Below are 22,500 nucleotides of genomic sequence, written 5' to 3'. Positions count from 1 at the left end.
TTGCAAGATTTTTGAGATGTGAATTCATGCGTTGAAACAAATCTTGCTGTGTCTTGGGATGATCCATACGTCAGAGCGTGCATTATTATTGGCGTAATGACCCTCCCAAGACACAACAAAATATATACATACATACATATATACATACATACACACTACCAGAGGCACCCGGCGTTGCCCAGGAATAAAATTGTTCCTTTTGTATTGGAAGAAACAGCAAAATATGTTGTTTAAAAATTTTACGGAGTTCCCTTAGAAGTTACGGAGTTCCGTTAGAGAATCTGATACTGATGCTTGGTTCCAATGCTCATAATTTTCTAAAGAAAACCATTATTGTTAACATGCTTTCCTATAAGTTTCACACGTATGACCATTTATCCTCCTCGAATCTTAGAATGATTTCAGACCATGTACTTCATGCAGAAGGGACCATAAGTAGTAGCATCCTGCTTGGCTTGGGTGGACACTGTAAAGTCTTGCAAGAGCGTCATCCCTACGTTTCCTCTTGTGTCATTAATTGTTTTCCCAGGTGTAATACTTGGGTAATTGTGGGTAAAGAAGTTTTCTTGCACCTTCATCTACTTGACACAATTTTAAAAAAAGCAGTAAGGGTAGTTTCCTTTGGAGAAAGTGTTTGCTGCAAGACTGTTTGTTTTGTAAAGCTAACCCTGTGGCCGTTCTTTAGATGGACACTCAGATGAATGATGGCTGGGTGCCTCTGATGAATGGGAAAATTGAAGATGCACCAAAAAACCTCATTGATACTGATGTATCTTCCTCTATCATACTCTGCTACTTCATTTTTATCTATCTGTCATTTTTATTTATCTACTAGCTGCCGTTCTGCATAAGAGTGTATGTTGCAGCATCTAAACCTTTACTCTGTTACTCTTTTACTTGTTTTAGTCATTTGACTGCGGTCATGCTGGAGCACCGCCTTTAGTCGAGAAATTCGACCCCAGGACTTATTCTTTGTAAGCCTAGTACTTATTTTATCGGTCTCTTTTTGCCGAAATAGATTCTTACGTGTTGTAAGAATCTATTTCTGATGGTATTTCTGTTTAAGGAAATGTAAATCCTTAATATCTTGTCACCAGCGAAATTATAACCTCTATATATCAGCCTCGATGGCAATTATTGTGGGATCCGAAGATACACAATTGTCGTGGTGAGCGCTCACTGTAATCTCTTTGTTACAGCAAAATATTTGTGAAACTGAATTGGGTAAGCAACTATTGATAACTTTATTATATTTCTATGAAATATTTTGTGGTATATATGTGACAGTATAGTGAAAGCGCATGACGCAGTGGTCAGAATGTCGGGCTCATAATCATGAGGTAATAAGCTCGATTTTTGGATCGGGCTGTGTATTGTGTTCTTCAGCAAGACACTTTATTTCACATTGCTCCATTTCACTCAGCTGTAGAAATGAGTTGCGACGTCACTGGTACCAAGCTGTATCGGCATGGAAAGGGAAGGCTAGTATGCATGGGCGAGTGCTGGTCTTGCACAAACAGCCTTGCCTAGACTTGTGCCTCGGAGGGTAACTTTCTAGGTGTTTATCCCATGATCATTCATACCCTTTACCCTTTTACCATAAATGTGTCAGTGGGAAGTGGTCGTTAGTTAGGCCTAGGACTGTATGGTGGATTGTACCACAATGTTTTACTACATTTGCATCTCCAAGATATAGTTGGAGTGGGTTCTATGTATATAATTTTCCTTTAAGTTAGATCTCTCTTGTGCATTGTTATAAAATAGATACTTGAAGATTGTTTATCTGTGCATTATTTAGAAATGTGCCAACTTAAAATGCTTGTAATATATTTAACGACTGAAGGTGAATAATGTTAGCCTTTATTTATGTAGGTGATTTCTTCATTAGATTTGTGAAAGAAGTAGTATTTGCCTGTAATGAGATTCATGTTGTTAGCTAAGATAATAATATAGTCATCAAATGTCAGTACCATCTAACGACTACCTTCATATAGTATCTGTTCTAAGTACAACACAGAAGGAGAAGACAAACTATGAAGAGTATATCATTAATAGTTCCATATATATGCGTGCAAACCTATCTTCAAAGACATGAGAATGTACATGTCTGTGAGCATGAGTACAGCTTCACTTTCAATTTGCATACTTGAGTGAATATGTAATTGAAGAGAATTACACTAGAGGCACAAGTCAAAGTGCAACTAAAATTGGTTAACTTTTAATTTCAACTTAATCTTAGTTCTAATCACCCTGGATTGTTATAAAAAAAGTAACAATTACAAACTACTATGAAATTTATCTATCTATCTATCTATCTAAATTCAATAATAGGACGAATTCTTTTACAAGAATTTATCAAGTAGCTAGCGTGAAAAAAACCTCATAAGGGAAAAAATCCATCATTTATTCCTGAAATATATATTTATTTACATTTATATAAGGGCATTACTATACAATAATGCCTCACGCTATGAGGGACTCTAAGGTCAAACTACCATAAAAAGCACATTTTACTCATAGCGTGAGGCATTATTGTATAGTAATGCCCTTATATAAATATAAATAAATATATATTTCGGGAATAAATGATGGATTTTTTCCCTTATGAGGTTTTTTCACTCTAGCTACTTGATAAATTCTTGTAAAAGAATTCGTCCTATTATTGAATTTAAATATATTACCAGAATATATTCAGTACTGAATTTATTCTGAGAAAAAAGCATATTTACCGAGATGCAATTCGAAATTCCCGCCACTTACATAGGGAAATAGCGATGAACAGTCATCTATATGCTATATTGGATACACGATGTACGAGTGGTATGTTGATTTTCTGTTTACTTCTATTTTTCTTGACCATATTATACTGACGAGTAGAGGTTGTATAATACTACAATAACTACGAAATCATGATCTATAATTTAGTCTGTTTTTAAGGGGTTGGCTTTGAGAGATGCATTTCCTCGCGTTCGGTAAAAATGTGCTTTTTATGGTAGTCTGACCTTAGAGTCCCTCATAGCGTGAGACATTATTGTATAGTAATGCCCTTATATAAATATAAATATCTATCTATCTATCTATCTGTCTATCTATCTATCTTTGCATGTTTGTCTATCTGTCTGTCTATCTATCTATCTATCTATCTATCTATCTATCTATCTATCTATCTATCTATCTATCTATCTATCTATCTATCTATCTATCTATCATCATGGACGGACGGTAGACACATCGGCTCCCATGTAAGTTGCATTTTTCACCTCTTAAAAGACCTATTTTGTTTTAAAATTTTGTATAAGTTGTGTATAACACAAAATACTTCGTGAACATATATTTTTCAAATCGGAAATAGCTCTATTTAGAGCCTTATTTCCAAAAATTCAAACATATCTTCCTCGTTCCTAGCCATATTCTTTAAAACGAATATGGCTAAGGTTTTCAACGAGGCCGACTTCCCGCTCCTAATGCCAGAGGCGAAAACACTTACTGCCGTTCCGCATGAACGCAGACAAGTGATGAAAAAGAGCAATGATTCTGAGTCAACTGCTGCTGCCTCAACCACCACCACTACCACCATCACGTGTACAAACTCTGCTGCTACAGCAGTCTTGCCTGCCACCGTCACCAGTGACAACAACAACAACAACGACAAAGACAACAACAACAACAGCAACAACAACGACAACGACACAAATGTCCTTGCTAACACGACCACTGTCCTCACCACTGCTACTACCAGTGACAATAACAACAGCAACAACAACAGGACACCGACCTTCAACACCAACACCACCACTACTTCGACAAACTCTGCCGCCACTACCACCACCTTTGAACCTGGCAGTACCAACACCACTGTCAATACCACCATCAACAACTACAAGACGAACAAGATAAACAACACCACAAACGCCACAAACAACATATCTGCCAGCATCACAAAAACAAATTTTGCCGATGCAACGAAAGAAAAAAGAACAATATTAACATTCACCCAAGAACAAATCAATGACACAAAATCCCTTCTCACGAAAGAAGGTGACACTGTACAAATACACATACCAAAAGCAATTATTGAAAATACAAACAAGAAGCACATATCATACAGACTTATCAACAAGAAAACGAAGCGACCGGAGAATTTCTCCACCCAAAAAATTGAGATTTGTCTCAAACCGATATGGCCCTTTCAAAGTCATGTTACTTGGGGACGAAAATTTGCCACGGTCCTAGTACGCTTTAAGAGCGAACAGTTAGCGAAGGAATTTTCAACACTCTCTCTCCACACAGATGACTTGGTGATGATACCGAGTTATCTTGGACAGAGAGTGACGAAGGTGACAGTAAAGAATGTCCCTTCACAAGTGGAAACACAGTGGATAGTAGGTTCTATATGCCTCGAAATGGAGGAGGCAAATATATTAGAAATTGCTACTGCAGAGGAGAAAAACTGGGAAGGGGGAAAAAAAGTCGAAGTCCTCCTCCACATCACTGAAGAGGAGTGCCAAAAGATCCCCACACACATCCAACTGGCAAAGGACCACAAGTTATATGTAGTGGTGGAAGGAAGGCGGCCACGTTGTTATGTATGCGGCAGCGAGGCACACCTCAAGGACAGTTGCCCAACCGCCGCCAACCAAAAAAAGCAACAAGGGCAACCACCAAAACCCGGAAAAAAACCCTACTACCAACACCACCATCAACAATCAAAACAAGAGAAACACAAGCAACACTGGCAACTGAGAAGACAACAGCATCTGCAAAAACAACAAGTGAGGAAGCAGGGGAAAAGAAAGAAAATTCCAAGACTGTTTCCCCCTCCCCCACATCACACACACCTCACACAAATAACAAGCCATCAGCACCAACAAAAACAGCAACACAACTACTCACACAAGCACACACAGACGCTCACAATTTGCCCCTACCCCCTTCCGATTCCTCAGAACCTTCGTCGGAAGATGAAAGTAATGAGGAATGGCAAATAGCCCAGAAAGGAAGGAGGAAGAGGAGCAAGAAAAGAAAAACAAACACAAACAAAGCAGGGAGATACACAACTCCCGAAAACACTCCAGACACCAACACAAGCACACACAACTACAACACAAGCAACAAAACCCCAAAAGCAAGTACACACACAATTCTCACTGCCATCAACACAAAAAACTCAGAGTTGATGGAATACATCAACACAAAAACAAACATAACAAACGAAGACATAAAAACCAGCAACCACCCATACACAACACCGCCAGAACACATCAAAATACTACACATAACACCAACCCTGCACCACACACTAAAATCTATTTTTCCAAAGGCAGATTGGTTGTTCTGGATGTCGATGGCAGCGATGGATGTGCTTTTCGACTCATATCAGTATACGCACCACCTTTAACAGGTAGGCCGGATTTCTTTCGACGTCTAGAAGTATTCCTAGGAACGTCTCGTCCTTTACTTTTAGTGGGGGATTGGAATGCTACCTTGAACACGCATCTAGACTATGTGGGCAGAGATAGGAATAGACGGGGATGAAAATGCCTCAAAGACCTGCTCAGACGCTTTCAACTGTCTGACAGGTACCGACTCGATTACCCGAATGCGCCAATGTGGACATGGACAAACTGCATCGGGTCGTCGAGATCGTATCTAGATAGAATACTGTGTAGGAGAGTAGATAGAGATAGCATAGGGTGTCCACAATTTCACATAGTCAGCTACACGGATCACAAACTTGTGACGTGTACGCTAGACTTAGATAAGACACATAGGCAGGGCTCCGGTTACTGGAAACTAAACGCGTCTTTCCCGTCGAGACCAGTTTTCAGAGACCGGATTAGCACGTTAGTAAAGAGGGCTTTGACAGGAGCCATCATCAATAACAAATGGTGGTTTGCCCTCAAGAGAGCAATAAAAGCAGAAGCGGTTAGGTATAGCAAAGCACTAGCCATAGACAGAAACAGAGTAGAGGGTGAACTAGTTAAGAAGCTAGAAGAGGCAATTAGAAGTGGCATCGCATCCGACGTTTTGGCGGCGAGGTTGGCCCTTGACCAACACTTCAACGCCAAACACGAAGGGTGCGTTGTCAGGGCTAGGATGCGTGCTCTAAGAAACGAAGGTGTTGGAGCCGCACGAGAGGCCCGGGTGGCGGAGGCGCAACAGGGCAACAAAGCCACCATTCGGTCTCTGGTGGACGAACAGGGGCGCGAACTGCTCGAGCCAAGCAAAATGTGTGAGGCCTTTCAGCGGCACTTTGCTCGACTGTTTGGGACGAATGGCGAGCGAGAACGCAGGGTGGACTTCAGTGCCTACCTGCACAGCCTGCCACGACTCTCGGCAAGAGAGGCGGAGTGCTGCGAAGGTGCCATCACGGCGGCGGAAGTGAGGGACGCGATGGCGGGATGCTCGAGGGACAAATCTCCGGGTTTGGATGGTCTGCCCTACGAGCTTTACAACTGTAAGCCAGACTTGTTTGGAGACGTCTTGGTGGCGGTGTACTGCAACTGGCAGCAAAACGGGAGCATTCCCGGTTTTGTGAGTCGAGGAGCCGTAACGCTGCTGAAGAAAGATCCAAACAAGGGGGACGTCATAGATAACTTTAGGCCCATCACTCTGCTCAATGCAGACTTGAAAATTTTGGCCAAGGTGTTAGCCAAGCGGTTGGCGCTTGTCATCGAGAAACTGATCGGCAAGGCGCAAACGTGCGCGGTGCCGGGCAGGAGCATCCATGACAACCTCCATCTGATGCGCTACATCATAGAGAGGGTAGTTAAGGAACCTGGCATGGGTGGGGCCCTGATCAATTTAGATCAATCGAAAGCTTTCGATAGGGTAGACCATCAATACTTGGAGGCTGTCCTCATAGCAGCCGGCTTCGGTCCCATTTTCCGCGGCTGGATGGCTGCCTTGTACAGAGGCATCCGTTCGGTAGTTCGCGTCAATGGGCATCTATCAAGACCCTTCGACATTGCACGTTCGGTCCGTCAGGGATGCCCCCTCTCGTCGCTTCTGTACGTGTTGACTCTCGAGCCACTACTGCGGAAGCTGGCGACGCTGAGGGGCATCCCGCGAGAGTTGGGATGCGGGACGAGCGTGTCGGCATACGCGGACGACGTCACCGTCATAGTGTCTAGCCAAAAGCACATCGAGCTTGTCGGCGAGACACTGAGAGACTACGAAGCGGTAACGGGAGCGAAAATCAACCGGGATAAGTCAGTGGGCTTGCGGCTCGGCACCTGGAGAAGCAACCCCATGCCGTCAAGTAGCGCCTCCGTCGTGGGACGTTGGACTGACGGTCCGGTTGAGATGCTCGGGGTCTGGTTTGGTCCAGACCTCCAATCGGAGAAGAACTGGGACGAGATAACGAGAAGGGTGGCCACTCTAGCCCGGCAATGGGCCGAGAGGAAGCTTTCCCTGAAAGGTCGGGCGGAGGTGGCGAACACGTACATCGCGTCCGTCATCTACTACCGCCTGACCGTCGTTCCTTGTCCCGACCCTACCATCACCAAACTGGAGCGCATCCTCTTCCGCTTCTTGTGGAAAGGAAGCGTTCCGATGGTTAGGCGATCCGTTTGCTGCCAACACCCGTTAAAAGGAGGACTGGGCATGCCGTGGTTGATGATGCGCAGACACGCGCTGAGACTGCGACATCTCCGGCTCTACGTAGACAGCGGTGAACAGGTGTGGTCACCGTTTGTGCGGCGCGCTTTCCCGCAGCTCGTCTCCACGACCGAACTGCAGTCATGGATCAAGAAGAGGCCGAGGAAGGGCGAATGGCACCGCGAGTGTCGCGCTGCTCTTCGGCAACTCCAACAACCCGGGTCAACCTTGAGCGACTGCATCACAACTAACGCATTCTATAGTGGATTAGTGGAGGGAAGGTACGACGACGATCTCGGGGCGAACCTGGGCGTCGACGAGGAATACCTGACCCGCCTGTTTAAGACGACCTTCGGGCCGGGACCTATGGACAACTTCCAGAGATCCCTGGCCTGGAAGTGCTATCGAGAAGCACTACCCGTTCGGGATAATCTCTACAGGCATGGCTCGAGAAACACGGTGCCGACCTGTCCGAGATGCCGGCAGAGCGACGAAACCGTTCTGCACGCACTCGTACAATGTCCCACCATTTCCGAGCTGTGGGCTTACGTCGAACAACTGCTATCGCGTGTGGGACGAGTCGGTCTATCAGCCGAGTCTATCGTGAATATTGTTGCGCCTCCTTCCTTTAAACGGGAAGGAAGAGCTATTTTCATCGTACTTGTGGCTATGGCGAAAGAATGTGTATGGTGGACGCGTCTGAAAGGTCTAGAGACAAAGACTTTCCTCTCTGGGCAATCTCTCATCAACTTCTTCAAGTATCACCTGAAGAGGAAGTTGAGAGTAGAAAGGGAAGTCTTGTCTAGTGAATGCTTCAAAAAAAGATGGGTGAATGTAGCAAGGATGGCACGTGTGAACGACGGAGCCATCTTGAGCATAACCCTATGAACAAGAAAAAAAAAATAAAACAAAAAGGCAAAAGAGAGTCACTTACTGTTATAGTTTCTTCAATGAGAATATTGACCAAGGTTACCGTGGTCTTTTCCGTGGGCTTTTCCTTCCACGGCTAAACCTAAACTGTCCTCCCCTCTTTTTACACGAGAACATTACTGTGTGATACACGATCCCTATTGATCGGCCTTTCCTTTTCTTTTTTTTTCGATCCCTTTTGATCGAACTGCCCCTTTTTCCCTTCCTACGATCCCTTTTGATCGACACCACCAATTTTTTTTTTTTTTTTTTTTTTTTCCTTCCTTCCCCCTCCCAAAAAGAAAAGCTCTACATTGTATTTGTCCCATCTTCGTTGAGCCCTGTGTGGCTAATAAAAGAAATGTATCTGTCTGTCTGTCTGTCTGTCTGTCTGTCTGTCTGTCTGTCTGTCTGTCTGTCTGTCTGTCTGTCTGTCCGTCCGTCCATCCGTCCGTCCGTCTGTCTGTCTATCTATCTCTGCATGTCTGTCTGTCTGTCTGTCTGTCTGTCTGTCTGTCTGTCTGTCTGTCTATCTATCTATCTGTCTATCTATCTATCTATCTCTGTCAGTCAGTCAGTCTGTCTGTCTATCTATGTGTATCTGTCTGTCTGTCTATCTACCTATCCATCTGTTTCCATCCATTCATCCACACACACACACACACACACACACACACACACACACACATTTAGCTACCCAACCAGCTATATAAATAAAGAACCAATGACAAACAGAAAGAAAGAATATAGTCGTCGGTGATCCATCGGCAACTTATTCTGCTAACAAACACAAAGACATGAAGACAGATAAAGGCAGATAGATCTGAAGATAAATAGCAAACGAAATAGAAAGATTACTTAAATGACTTAAAAGCTAACCTAGCTAGAAGGAAGATGGGCTAATGAATTAAAAGATATTTATATAGTGTTTAAGCTTCAACAGAAATACATTGAAACACGGTAATGGAAAAATTGTTATCCATTATCATTTTAATATTTGAAGCTAAGCACTGTATAAAAATGATATAAAATGCAGCAATTTTTTTTAATGTGTTAATAAAGCAAAATTACTCAACTCCACCTGTACAATATTCATCACGTTATATTAACTGATTTCCATAAATTATTCAGCTTAATATAATAGAAGTTTAAATGCCACAATTTCTTGTAAACAGGTTAATTTGAAAATAAATAAATTTCAGCTGGTTACAACCCTTTTAAATGATTAATAAAGTGAATGATCAATAAAGTGGTGCATTCTCTGGATGATCATATTTAACAGCCTAAATAAAGTGTTGGCAACATCTAAGTTCTCCAAGCATCAAGTAGTGATCACGAGATGGTGCAGCTTGCCACTGTAAGCTGTAGCTGCCTTGAAAATATAACCAATTATATATTATAAAGAGAGAATCCCCCCACCCCCAAAAAACCAAAAAGAAAAAAAAACCAAAAACAAAAGACGAAGACAGGTGGTGTAGAAAACAAGTAGATGTATTAGTATAACGCTCGGGAATTGAAAAAGTCTTTAACGTTTCGAGCCTACGCTCTTCCACTGAACGGAACATAGAAAGAAACAAAGAGAGAAAAAAATATATATTATGAAGTAAAGTCTATTCGCCAACGTAAAGTGGTAGTCCTGTTTAGGACGATATTACTACTATTTAGCCCCAGGAAAACATCTATAATGGAATTGAAGGCTTGTGATACCTGTGGAGTATCTCCTTCTCCCATTATAACTGTTTTGTAGTTTCAAGGAGCTGGAACGGGTCGCCGATTTGTGACGTCCATGCGAAGCGAGGTGACGAGAATGGCTCCTTAGTACATCACACGGTCGATACAATAAATATAAATAGAACAATGCATATATGTGTCAGAGGGAAATAAGAGAGACACAACCGGGTAGAATGTTTAAGAGAAGTTTTATCGATATGTTAACATGTGTATCTGTGGTGCGTCATGTATACATAATAATAGATAGGCCGTCATAAGAATAAGATGTATGCGTGTGTATGTAGGCATAGACGTATGTGTGCTAAGAAACTTATAAAGATGGCGATGTGTGTGTGTATGTTTGTGTGTCTGTGTTTGTTCCCCCAACATCGCTTGACAACCAATGCTGGTGTGCTTACGTCCCCGTAACTTGGCGGTTCGGCAAAAGAGGACGATAGAATAAGTACTAGGCTTACAAAGAATAAGTCCTGGGGTCGATTTGCTCGACTAAAGGTGGTGCTCCAGCATGGCCGCAGACAAATGACTAAAAAAAGTAAAAAAAAAAACTGTGTAATTCTGTAATTCTCAGAAACACATTTATGAAGACCACAAATCAATAAAGAACGTTATACATTAAAAACGCAGAGTACATATTCTTTTCTTAGAATATAATATTGTATGTATGACATTATTCAGTTTATTTCAAGATTTCTTGCCGATATAGAACGAACCGGTTTCTAAACTAGATCCATGGCTCCTTCATTGGAATTTCAACATCAATAACAGGGTATTTTTGTATGTATGTATGTATGTATGTATGCATGTATGTATGTGCAGATTTGTATGCTGTATGCATGTATTCTCATGCATATTGTTACATATCTAGACATGCTCATATATATTTAAATGATAAATTTCTGGAAAGTTTTACAGATTTTTACAGTTCCAGTGATGGATTGGATCTGTAGTCTTCGAATTAGCTTTCTCCTTTCACGTTTTGAGAAGCCCAATTTCTCAAGATTGGTATCTAGGCAGTGTGTTACATATCTCAGGGTCCAAATAATTACTTGCAATCTGGATAGAGTGTATGTATGTCGATCATTATTCAGTTTATTTCAAGATTTCTTGCCAATATAGAACGAACCGGTATGTAACTTAGATCCAAGGCTCCTTCATAGGAATTTCAACATCAACAACAGGGTATTTTTTGCATGTATGTATGTATGTATGTATGTATGTATGTATGTTTTATGTCTGTATTCTCATGCATATAGTTGCATATCTAGACATGCTCATGTATATTTAAAAGATAAACTTCTGGAAAGTTTTACAGATTTTCACAGTTCCAGTGATGGATTGGATCTGTAGTCTTCAAATTAGCCTTCTCCTTTCACAAGATTGGTATCTAGGCAGTGTGTTCCATATCCCATGTCTGCATATGTATTTATGTGCATATTTGTGTGTGTGTGTGTGTGTGTGTGTGTGTGTGTGTGTGTGTGTGTGTGTGTGTTTGTTTACTGGCTTGAACCAGTATATAGAAAAATAAAGCAGAATATTTTTATCTTTTTTACTGCTGCCAGTTTTTACTCTCGTTCTGCTGTCTTTCTTCCCAACAAGCCACATTACAAATTCATCGAAAAGCTACCTGATGGCATTAACACAATTTGTTTTTCATCCTGTCATCTTCCCGAAGACTTTGTCATCCTCGCCAACATTTGTTAAATTATTAAGTCTACTGTTCACGCATTGTATATTTCCATACTCACACATAAATAATGAATTAAGTTACAAGTTTCTGCAATGGTTCCTCTTTTTACCATTTTGTTTTCGAAACTCTTGGATCTTGTTATCAGTACCATAGGATATAGTACTGCATCTGGGGACAAAATTTGTTTCGTTTTCTTACCACGTTCTCGAACTTCCACTGGAAATTACATTAGAAAGTGACTAATACACAGAAGATCTGTGTAATGACTGCCGTCGCATATATCATTTATGAAAAGAATGGAGAATGTAATTAAATTGAGAATTAATGTGTCTTTGTAAGAAAAATATAAATTGCTGGTTTTCTTATTTAATTTGACAAGAACCGGTGTAATTCTATACGTTATATATACAGGGTGTTCAAAAAGTCTCTCCGTAGTGTATTTTTTTCATCCTGACTCTCCAAGATGTATTTCAAAACATGTGTAGAAGAGTCAACTTATATATTGCAAATGAAGGACGACACTTTCAACACCTCTTACAAAGTTTTTTAAAGTCTTGTAAAATCTAATATATTCTTTTGTAGTTTTATACCATCTTATAAATATTTATCTTGCAATAAAATACTTACTGCGGAGAGACTTTTTGAACAACCTGTATATAATTTTTATATAAATGTAACACAAAAAAAATATATAATAGAGAAATTATATACATATCGTAAATAAGATACATTTTTATGTTACAATCACATATTGGTTTCAAATTTTAGCACAAGGCCAGTCCTTTCGGAGGAGGGGGAAGAGGTTAGTTGATTACATCGACTCCAGGGTTCAACTAGCACTTATTTTATCGACCTTGAAAGGATAAAAAGCAAAGTTAACCTCGGCGAAATTTGAACTCAGAACGTAAAGGCAGGCGAAATACTGCTAAGCATTTTGCCTGGCGTGCTAACGTTTCTTATTTTTTTACTGCCCACAAGGGGCTAAACATAGAGGGGACAAACAAGGACAGACAAACAGATTAAGTCGATTATATCGACCCTAGTGCGTAACTGGTACTTATTTAATAGACTCCAAAAGGATGAAAGGCAAAATCGACCTCGGCGGAATTTGAACTCAGAACGTAGCGGCAGACGAAATACCGCTAAGCATTTCACCCGGCGTGCTAACGTTTCTGCTAGCTTGCCGTCCTTGTTACATTCATATATTAAATAGTATCTGTGTGTGTGTGTGTGTGTGTGTGTGTGTGTGTGTGTGTGTGTGTGTGTGTGTGTGTGTGTGTGTGTGTGTGTGTGTGTGTGTTATATTTGTAGCAAGACTCGAAGCTGAGTGGTCAAATTACGAAGTTTAAGTCATGTCATACAACGACCTTGTTCACACGAGATGTCGAGTTATTGACCAATCAGCAGCCAGACATCACTTGAAAGATCATTCTAGACGGTCCTAAAACATTTCCTACCAGGATTATATCAAGGCTTGTTTTTAGCGCCAACTTTCGGAGTGCATGATAACCTACGACCCAGCTTCACACTTTCACTTGCCGTTTCAAGTAATCGTTTACACGACTTTTTGCTCAGCATAGATATGTTGATACCGTTGGCCAATAGGAATCTACTGTGTATATTTTCTCCTGTCTTGACAAACTTTAATACAAAGCTTTGTAATCAACTATTTATGAACACTACTGAGTTATTCTTTCAATTGTGTTGACATATTGTGGAACTTTATAATTCATGACCAACCTCAAAATTACTTGTGCAGCAAAATAGAAGTTACTATTAAATGTCTGCTTAGTGTTGTTATATCATTCCCACGCAGCCTCATAAAAATACCATAGAAACAACATATATAATACCTTTTTACATATTATATATGTTGTTAAAAAGAAAGAAACAAGAAAAGGTATATCACGGAACGTAGTAGCTGCTTTCTCAAGAAATGCGTCAAGAAAAGCGTGGAGGAAAGTGGCTTGTCTGTATTTTTCAAATAAGATGAAGAGGTCGCCTTATGTCCTTGGAAGAAGAAATGGGATGACTCGATCTGGTGCATGTCAGAATGTGTGCTCCACCAGCTGGATCAGGGCATACATCTGGCCTACGTCTTCTTGTTTCACATACCAATCTCAACCATTTTTTTCTATCTGGGCCTGCATCGCTCGCTCCTGTCTCCTTGCCTTTAATAAATGATATACTTTTAATAGATGTATATACATTTACATATAAATACATTTAATAAAGGACATACTTTTATATATAATGTTTTCTTCTTGGTATCTTCTTGCACTTCCTCCGGTATGTTTAAAAGAGGAAAGACTGTTTTGCCATTCTTTGTTACGTGAAGCTTAGCGTCGCTCAACAATTTTTGTATCAACTCGACTTTTTCTGTTTTCCTACAAGCCCGTGCAAAACCGTTGTCATTTTGCCAAGAAAAAAGAACGGCCACTGTTGTCCTTTGGAAGCCTTATTCTATCGGTTCATTTTGCCGAACCGCTAAGATACAGGAACACACCAACATTGTTGTCAAGCGATGGTAGGGAACAGACAAACAAACACGCGCGCGCGCACACACGCACACACACACACACACACACACACACACACACACACACACACACATACAACGGGCTTCTTTCAGTTTCCGTCTACCAAATCCACTCACAAGGCTTTGGCCTGCCCGAGGCTATAGTAGAAGACACTCGCCCAAGATGCCACGCAGTGGGACTGAAGCAGGAGCCACGTGGTTGGTAAGCAAGCTACTTACCATACAGCCACTCCTGCGCCTATCCACACAGCCACCTAGAAAAAAAAAACATGTACGTGATAACACTTCCAATCAGTTAATATCAGAAGCCATGAGAGCCACTGCATCAAGGCAAATAACCATAATAATCACAATTACTCTTTTACTTGTTTTAGTCATTTGATTGTGGCCATGCTGGAGCACCGCCTTTAGTCGAGCAAATCGACCCCAGGACTTATTCTTTGTAAGCCTAGTACTTATTCTATCGTCCTCTTTTGCCGAACCGTTAAGTTACGGGGATGTAAACACACCAGCATCGGTTGCCAAGCGATGTTGGGGGGACAAACACAGACACACACACACACACACACACACACACACACATATATATATATATATATATACACACATATACAATGGGCTTCTTTCAGTTTCCGTCTACCACATCCACTCAAAGGCTTTGGTCTGCCCGTGGCTATAGAAGACACTTGCCCAAGGTGCTACGCAGTGGGACTGAACCCGGAACCATATGGTTCGTAAGCAAGCTACTTATCACACAGCCACACTCCTACACCTAAAAAAATTATTTTAATGGTTGATATCGTATGTCCTTATTGTATTTGAAATGTTGAAGATTGAAGACAGAAAGTGTTTAATTTTGAGGGTACGATGTAAAACCGAATAGATTTTATATTTTCTTCATGGGCGGGGCGGAATAATACGGAAATTGTTATTGCATAAAAGCTTCATTAATGAGATTTCTTAATATCTTCAAATAAATGCTTGAATTTATCTTTATTACAAATTTTAGGCGAAATCAATCTGATGAAAGGGAAGGAAGGTTTCATTCATCCTCTGCTACTACTGCTGCTGTACATGAGAATGGATTTACTGTAAAACAAGGTAAAGGATTATGTACCCGCTCTGCTACAACTTACAAGCCATGGTCGACAGTATCTTCGCCAGGAAAAAAAGAAACGAAATCGTTAAGCATGGAAGTAACTGGCACTAAGTTAAAACCAGGGCTAAAACCTTTTAAAGATAATGTTTAATCAACGGAAAGAAGATGAAAGAAGCCAAAAGGATTTAAGTCTAGTAACAATAAAATGATTTTAAAAATATCTGCTTAATAACTATTCACACACATATAAAATCTTACATATACATGTATACACACACACATATATATATATCTATATACCTATATATCTGTGATACATACATACATACATACATACATACATACATACATACATACATACATACACATAGGCGTCTCACACTTTATGGAAGTATTTCCTTCCTTAAAATTTTGCCGTAATGTGAAATTCCGTAGCGTGAATTATATTTTCCCATATATTTTCATGTTATAAATTAAGACGGGATATTTAAAAAAGCCCTAAAAGTATTCCAACCCCTTTTATTTTAAGCATAAAAATAGTCTTTTAAGGCAGACAGTTGAATATATATATACACGAGGCATTTGAAGAGAAATGCGTAATATGTTATAATACAATAGTATTATAACATGGTATGTATTCATGACCAAAGATGGTGACTGTTGTACGATGGTAGGTGATGCAATGTAAGTTATTTGGAGAGAGAATGATTCTATTCTATGGTTCATAGATCATCATTATTAGCACCTGCTTCAGGGGTGGAGAAATTATCCAAATATTTTTGACGTTAAGGACATTGCTTTGTGCAATTCAGTGTAGGAACTGACCTCATAGTTATCTGTTCGCCTTCAACAAAGGCTAGTAGGCTTTCCTCTCTAAGTGCCCAAACTTTTAACCATATTCTTTGCAAACCTTTAACCATATTCTTTGCTCAAACCTTTCAGCCATATTCTTTGCAATCAGCTGAAGTGGGATGGGTGGTGTTTCTGTATCTGCTTGTCTAGCAACTCGCTCTTACTCTAACACCATCAATTCTTCCCTGTACATTGTTTGTCTATTGGACTGTAGCAATTCAACCACATCATTTACGAATTCTTTGGCCTGTGTTATAGTAACTCGCTGAAGCTGATACTTTCTGTAGGTGGAAAACCTGTGAAACGAATGATAGAGTCTAGTCATATATTTTTCCAGCACCGTTCATGATTTTATTTCATGACTTGTCTATTTTATCCACAGCATCAATAATATTCTTTTCTACTCTAGGCACAAGGACTGAAATTTACGGGGAGGGAGCCAGTCGATTAGATCGACCCCAGTACCTATCTGATACTTAATTTATCGACTCTGAAAGGATGGAAGGCGAAGTCGACCTCGGCGGAATTTGAACTCAGAACGTAAAACGGCGTCAATAATATTGACCTTTTTCAGAAGCCTTTAAGTTCTCACATAATATGCCTTGAAATTAGATATCACACCTTGATCCATTACCTGGAATAAAGTTGTGCTTTTAGGGTTAGGGTTTTTAAGTTGTGTTTTAGGGATATATATTCATACATTATCAGAAAAGGCATTTAAGTTCACTAGATGGTTTGGTGCATTGTCTAAAATGTGCAATACTTTGTTGGAAATATAACGCTTTTCCCTGTGCCTTTCTACAACAGAACAAAAATAGTTTGCAAACTGATCTTGGGAAGAACTCACCATCATCCAAGCTTTATATAAACTTCAAATCCTAGGGCGAATTATAATACGAGTAACTCTTGGAAGGTTTCGGATTTTCGGTTTGGTACACAAACAGGGGCTTTGATTTTGTATCACCTGTTAAAGTTCTTCCAACCAGAAACGCCAGGTGGTTTTTGGTAGCTTCACATCTTGATACTGATTTTTCTTCACTTGGAATAAACGTCCTAGCATGCATACATTTCCCGAAAAGCTCAATTTCACCGTCATTGTTCTGCTGTGTAGTCTCCTTCAACAATAAATTTTTCAGATCTCCAGGATAGTTAACAATAGCCTTTGCAACAGCGATTGAAAATTCACCGGTCATTTTAAAATTTTGCAAATTAAGGCTTTCATTAAACCTTTCAATCCCGCCTTAATTAACCAGTAACAATTTTACATTATAAGTTGAATTTTCTTGTAAAACTTCAAGCTTTTAACTTTCACTTAAAAACAAACATATTTATCAACACATTACGGTTAATTTTATTGTCGATCCACACACCCAGGAGCCGTTCTATATTAAGCACCACACAAGATCAATGATAAAACAATGTGGATAAAGTTAAAAGCTGTATGAGTACTTAACCGGATTTTGTCTTTATTACCACGTACTTTTCCCACCGTACATATCATAAGCTTTTGCCTGAGTGCTTATTACTTCGGACGTACGAATAGGGTTAAATAAGAAAAGGAAAAGGGTTGAGGAGTGAAGTGGTGGGAAGTGATATACGATCAAACAAGATAGGGACAGAGAAAGGCGCTAGGAGGGATTGGCAAGAATACTGGGAGCAATGAAATATAAACAAAAGTTCGTAGGAGAAAAAAGTGAATAAAATTAAAAGAAATAATTGGTAGGCTGCAAGCAACAAAACATGTACAAAGAATGAAGACAGAAAATTGACGCCGGGGTCAGCCGGGGGTATTAAATATAAATCATAAAAAAAATTATACAAAGATAGGTATAGTGATTTTAGTTTTAAGATGTGTTAAAATGTATCCGAGATTTCGTTAGGGCTATCTACTGAATGTAGTGGTCATAATTTACAATTTTCTAAGTAGCGAGATACATAACCGAAGTCCCAGTAACGTAGGAGTGACATGCCTATATGTATGTACGTGTGTATGCATGTGTTATATATATATATATATATATATATATATATATATATATATATATATATATGTACACACGCACACACATACACAGACACACACACACACAAAAACAAGCATCACCATTATCACATGAATTTACAATTCCTTGGACGAATTGATTTTAAAAATGCTGACAAAATGACAATCTTTAAGTCGTTCGAGAATATTGATTTATAGAAGGTTGATAAATGACTCAACGTTTTTTAAAAAAGAAGCACAAATATTAAACAAATATTGAACCTAAAATAAAACATTATACTTACGTATTTTATTTTGTAGGAAAATGTTTTTTGTTTTCAAAATACTCTCTTTACTCTTTACTCTATTACTCTTTTACTTGTTTCAGTCATTTGACTGTGGCCATGCTGGAGCATCACCTTTAGTCGAGCAAATCGACCCCAGGACTTATTCTTTGGATGCCTAGTACTTTTTATATCGGTCTCTATAGCCGAACCGCTAATTTACGGGGACGTAAACACACCAGCATCGGTTGCCAAGCGATGTTGGGAGGACACAGACACATACATACATACATATATATATATATATATATATATATATATATATATATATATATACATATATACGACGGGCTTCTTTCAGTTTCCGTATACCAAATCTACTCACAAGGCTTTGGTCGGCCCGAGGCTATAGTAGAAGACACTTGCCCAAGGTGCCACGCAGTGGGACTGAACCCAGAACCATGTGGTTGGTAAGCAAGCTACTTAACACACAGCCACTCCTGCGTCCACTGTATACATTTATTGTAAATGTATCTTATTTCTAATCAGTAAACATTTCTAAATTCACAATATTCTTAGTTTCCCTATAAGGAACTCAAATGTTCAAATGAATACGTTCAGAAATAAAGTGACAAACTTATGATCTTTGCAATATGAAATCTCATGTTTCATGCAAACACACAGTCGTCAGCGAAGCGGAAAGAACTCAATATTGTAGGAAATTTATTTTGTACGGTTGGCAGCATCTAATTTTCCAGATCGACAGGCTTAGATTGAAAATCACCGTTTAATTTTGAGCCCTTTTCCATTTGTTATAGTCTTCATTCCATAACAAAGAAATCTGAGTCTGGGTGCCTGTAAGAACCCCTTCTGATAAGCTAGTTCATATTGCTGGCTCTGTCGAAGATTTATATAATAATAAATTTCAAAATTGGAAGCGAAACCTAGCATGGGGAGTCGTTAAAATAAACACTGTAAAGACTAAAGATTTAGTGAGCAAGAAAGAAGAAAAAACTTTATTATATGTAAAGTGGTCGCGGTGAATATACAGAAAAAGAAGACCCGTAGGAATTACATATGGACGTTTAAAAGTGTATTAGGATCGCAGGCAGGCTGACAAGGAAAATAGACTTCATATGGTGCAGAGGCACAGAAATAATTATTAGCTAATATACGCATGAAATGAATTCTTTCAAATGTTAGATTTTCTTAAATGTAGTTAATGGGTTTTTTTTCTCTCTTAGGTTCTTTAATTATCAATGGTGGTGTGTGCCCCGAAAGCATAGCTACCAGAATATGAACTGGGATGGAAAAAGTTTCGGGAGCTATGATAACTTTATAGAATCTAATCCAGTCGCATTCTCCTCCTCCTCCCCCTCCTCTCCTCCTCCTCTCCTCCTCCTCCTCCTCCTCCTCCTCCTCCTCCTCCTCCTCCTCCTCCTCTTCCTCCTCCCCTCCTCTTCCTCCTCCCCTCCTCTTCCTCCTCCCCTCCTCTTCCTTCTCCCCTCCTCTTCCTCCTCCCCTCCTCTTCCTTCTCCCCTCCTCTTCCTTCTCCCCTCCTCTTCCTCCTCCCCTCCTCCCCTCTTCCCCCTCCCCTCCTCTTCCCCCTCCCCTCCCCTCCCCCTCCTCCCCTCCTCCCCTCCCCTCCTCCCCTCCCCTCCTCCCCTCCCCTCCTCCCCTCCCCTCCTCCCCTCCTCCCCTCCCCTCCTCCCCTCCCCTCCTCCCCTCCTCCCCTCCCCTCCTCCCCTCCCCTCCTCCTCTTCCTCCTCCCCTCCACATCCTCCTCATCATCTTCCTCCTCCCCCCCCCCCTCTTCCTCCTCCTCTTCCCCTCTTCCTCCCCCTCCTCTTCCCCTCCTCCCCTCCTCCTCTTCCTCCTCCTCGTCCTCCCCTCCTCTCCCTCTTCATCCTCATCCTCCTCACCAACACCTCCCCACCTCCACCCCCTCCCCCTCCCCTCCCAACCCTCCTCCTCCTCCTCCTCCTCCTCCTCCTCCTCCTCTACCCCCTTCTCCTCATCTTCCTCCTCCTCCTCCTCTACCCCCTTCTCCTCATCTTCCTCCTCCTCCTCCTCCTCCTCCTCCTCCTCCTCCTCCTCCTCCTTAATAATAATAATAATAATAATACTAATAATAATAATAATAATAATAATAATCATAGGAAAATTATTTTGAAACTAATAAATCATCATGATGTGAACAGCGACGAGAATCAACGACTATTTACTATTGTTACCCGGTGGATATCAACACGCAAATAATTTATTTGTCGAATTTATAAACAAAAGCCAAAAAAGAATTGTTAGATTCATTGGTCCGTGTTACCTTTAGCTGAGGAGGCACAGCAATATTGAAATACCGTGCGTCCTCTCGGATTCGAATCTGTTATGAACGCACATTCGTCTAAAAGGAAAAGTTGTTCTTCAATGTCGAAATACAATAGCAATTGGCATATTCATGTCGGAACATATTAAGAATGATTCTGTACGCCATCATTCGTCTTCCAAAAACAGTTAAACAAATTTTCTGGTATTAATTTTCAGCATACCGAAAAAGAAATTTCAACAGGCTATTTTAGAACTAATGATTGTCGGCAAGAAGATTGATATGGTTAAAAGTTATAAATTTCATAGTCTTCCTGGTCTTTTGTAAAACAGTGTATGATTGACTGAACACGATGTAAACATGTTGAACGAAAGCCAAACTATCTATTCAAACAAGCATAAAAATTTGCGGCTTCAGAAAAATATTATTTTGTCGATGTCATCAGGATGAATGCTTTCAATAATAACTATTAATGTTAGAGAAGAAAAGCCATTATTTTAGAATTTGCAGTAAATAGTTTAAGACTGCAGTCATCCAAGCTTCAGTTGATATTTTTAATGATGACGAGAATATAACTATGTTGATACTTTTATATTAGGTACAAACAACTGAATGATTTAAGGTCCTGAACATCAGAATTATCATGTCATCATGACACACCTCACATTGAAATATGCTATAATAGGATTAGATTTAATAAAAACCTGAACAGATATATGCATATATTGAGTATTGGAGCATAGCTTATATAAAATCTTTGGATATCAGGTTATTTTATTTATATATATTTATCTGCTGGCTTTTAATGCGGGATTCAGAGCCTGTAAATAAATGCTTATGATTCTTTAACGTTTTGTTCTAAAGAATAAATTTAATATTTGCGGGCGTTTTGGCATAGTGGCCGCGATATTGACCTCGTGATATTAACTTTGTGCGCTCGCCTTCTTGATCGAGCAGAACATTGTCCTTAAAGAAAACCTTTTATTTCATGTTCTTATCTCCTCAGCTGAAATTGAGCTGAAATATCCCAAAGGTGGCGAGCTGGCAAAATCGTTAGCACGCCGGGAAAACTGCTTTGCGGAGTTTCGCCTGCCTTACGTTCTGAGTTCAAATTCCACCGAGGTCGACTTTCGGAGCCGAGCACTGGACTCGATGTAATCGACTTACGCCATCTCCTAACCTCGGAAGCCTTGTACCAAAATTTGAAACCATTATTTATCTCTTTGCGACCATATTTCTAATAAGATTATTCGAAGACTGCAATCATCCAATTATGCCTTTATGATTTTAACGATGACTGAGATATATAAAACTCACGATTGAATTATTCGGATGAGGATGCATTCTCTATGTAAAATAAATGGTTTCACGTAGGCTTGTATCTCGATAGTTAGCGTTAATAAGCATGGCCGAATGATTGAGAAGTTCCTTCCTCGTTAAATGGTACTGAGTTTAATCCGACTAATTATCTACGTAGAGACCAGTTGAAGCGGTTT

General features: G+C 40.1%; 1 protein-coding gene across 9 annotated transcripts in view; it reads left to right on the top strand.

Annotated features, from left to right (window-relative positions):
- The window catches only part of LOC106883547 (uncharacterized), a 315,156-nt gene that overhangs the window by 205,010 nt on the left and 87,646 nt on the right, over window positions 1-22,500 (top strand). For 8 of the 9 annotated variants that reach the window (XM_089347805.1, XM_089347800.1, XM_089347799.1 and 5 more), the window contains one exon: window positions 15,475-15,849. The exons of the other annotated variant lie outside the window; for it this stretch is intronic. In XM_089347805.1, coding sequence (XP_089203931.1) covers window positions 15,475-15,715 — 241 coding nt within the window. In that variant the 3' untranslated portion in view covers window positions 15,716-15,849. Of the gene's footprint in view, window positions 1-15,474; window positions 15,850-22,500 lie in introns of those variants that run through there. 9 annotated transcript variants of the gene reach the window in all.

This window comes from Octopus bimaculoides, chromosome 2 (genome assembly GCF_046866305.1).
Source record: "Octopus bimaculoides isolate indiv1 chromosome 2, ASM4686630v1, whole genome shotgun sequence".
NCBI lineage: Eukaryota > Metazoa > Mollusca > Cephalopoda > Octopoda > Octopodidae > Octopus > Octopus bimaculoides.
This window is presented reverse-complemented; position numbering and strand designations above follow the sequence as displayed.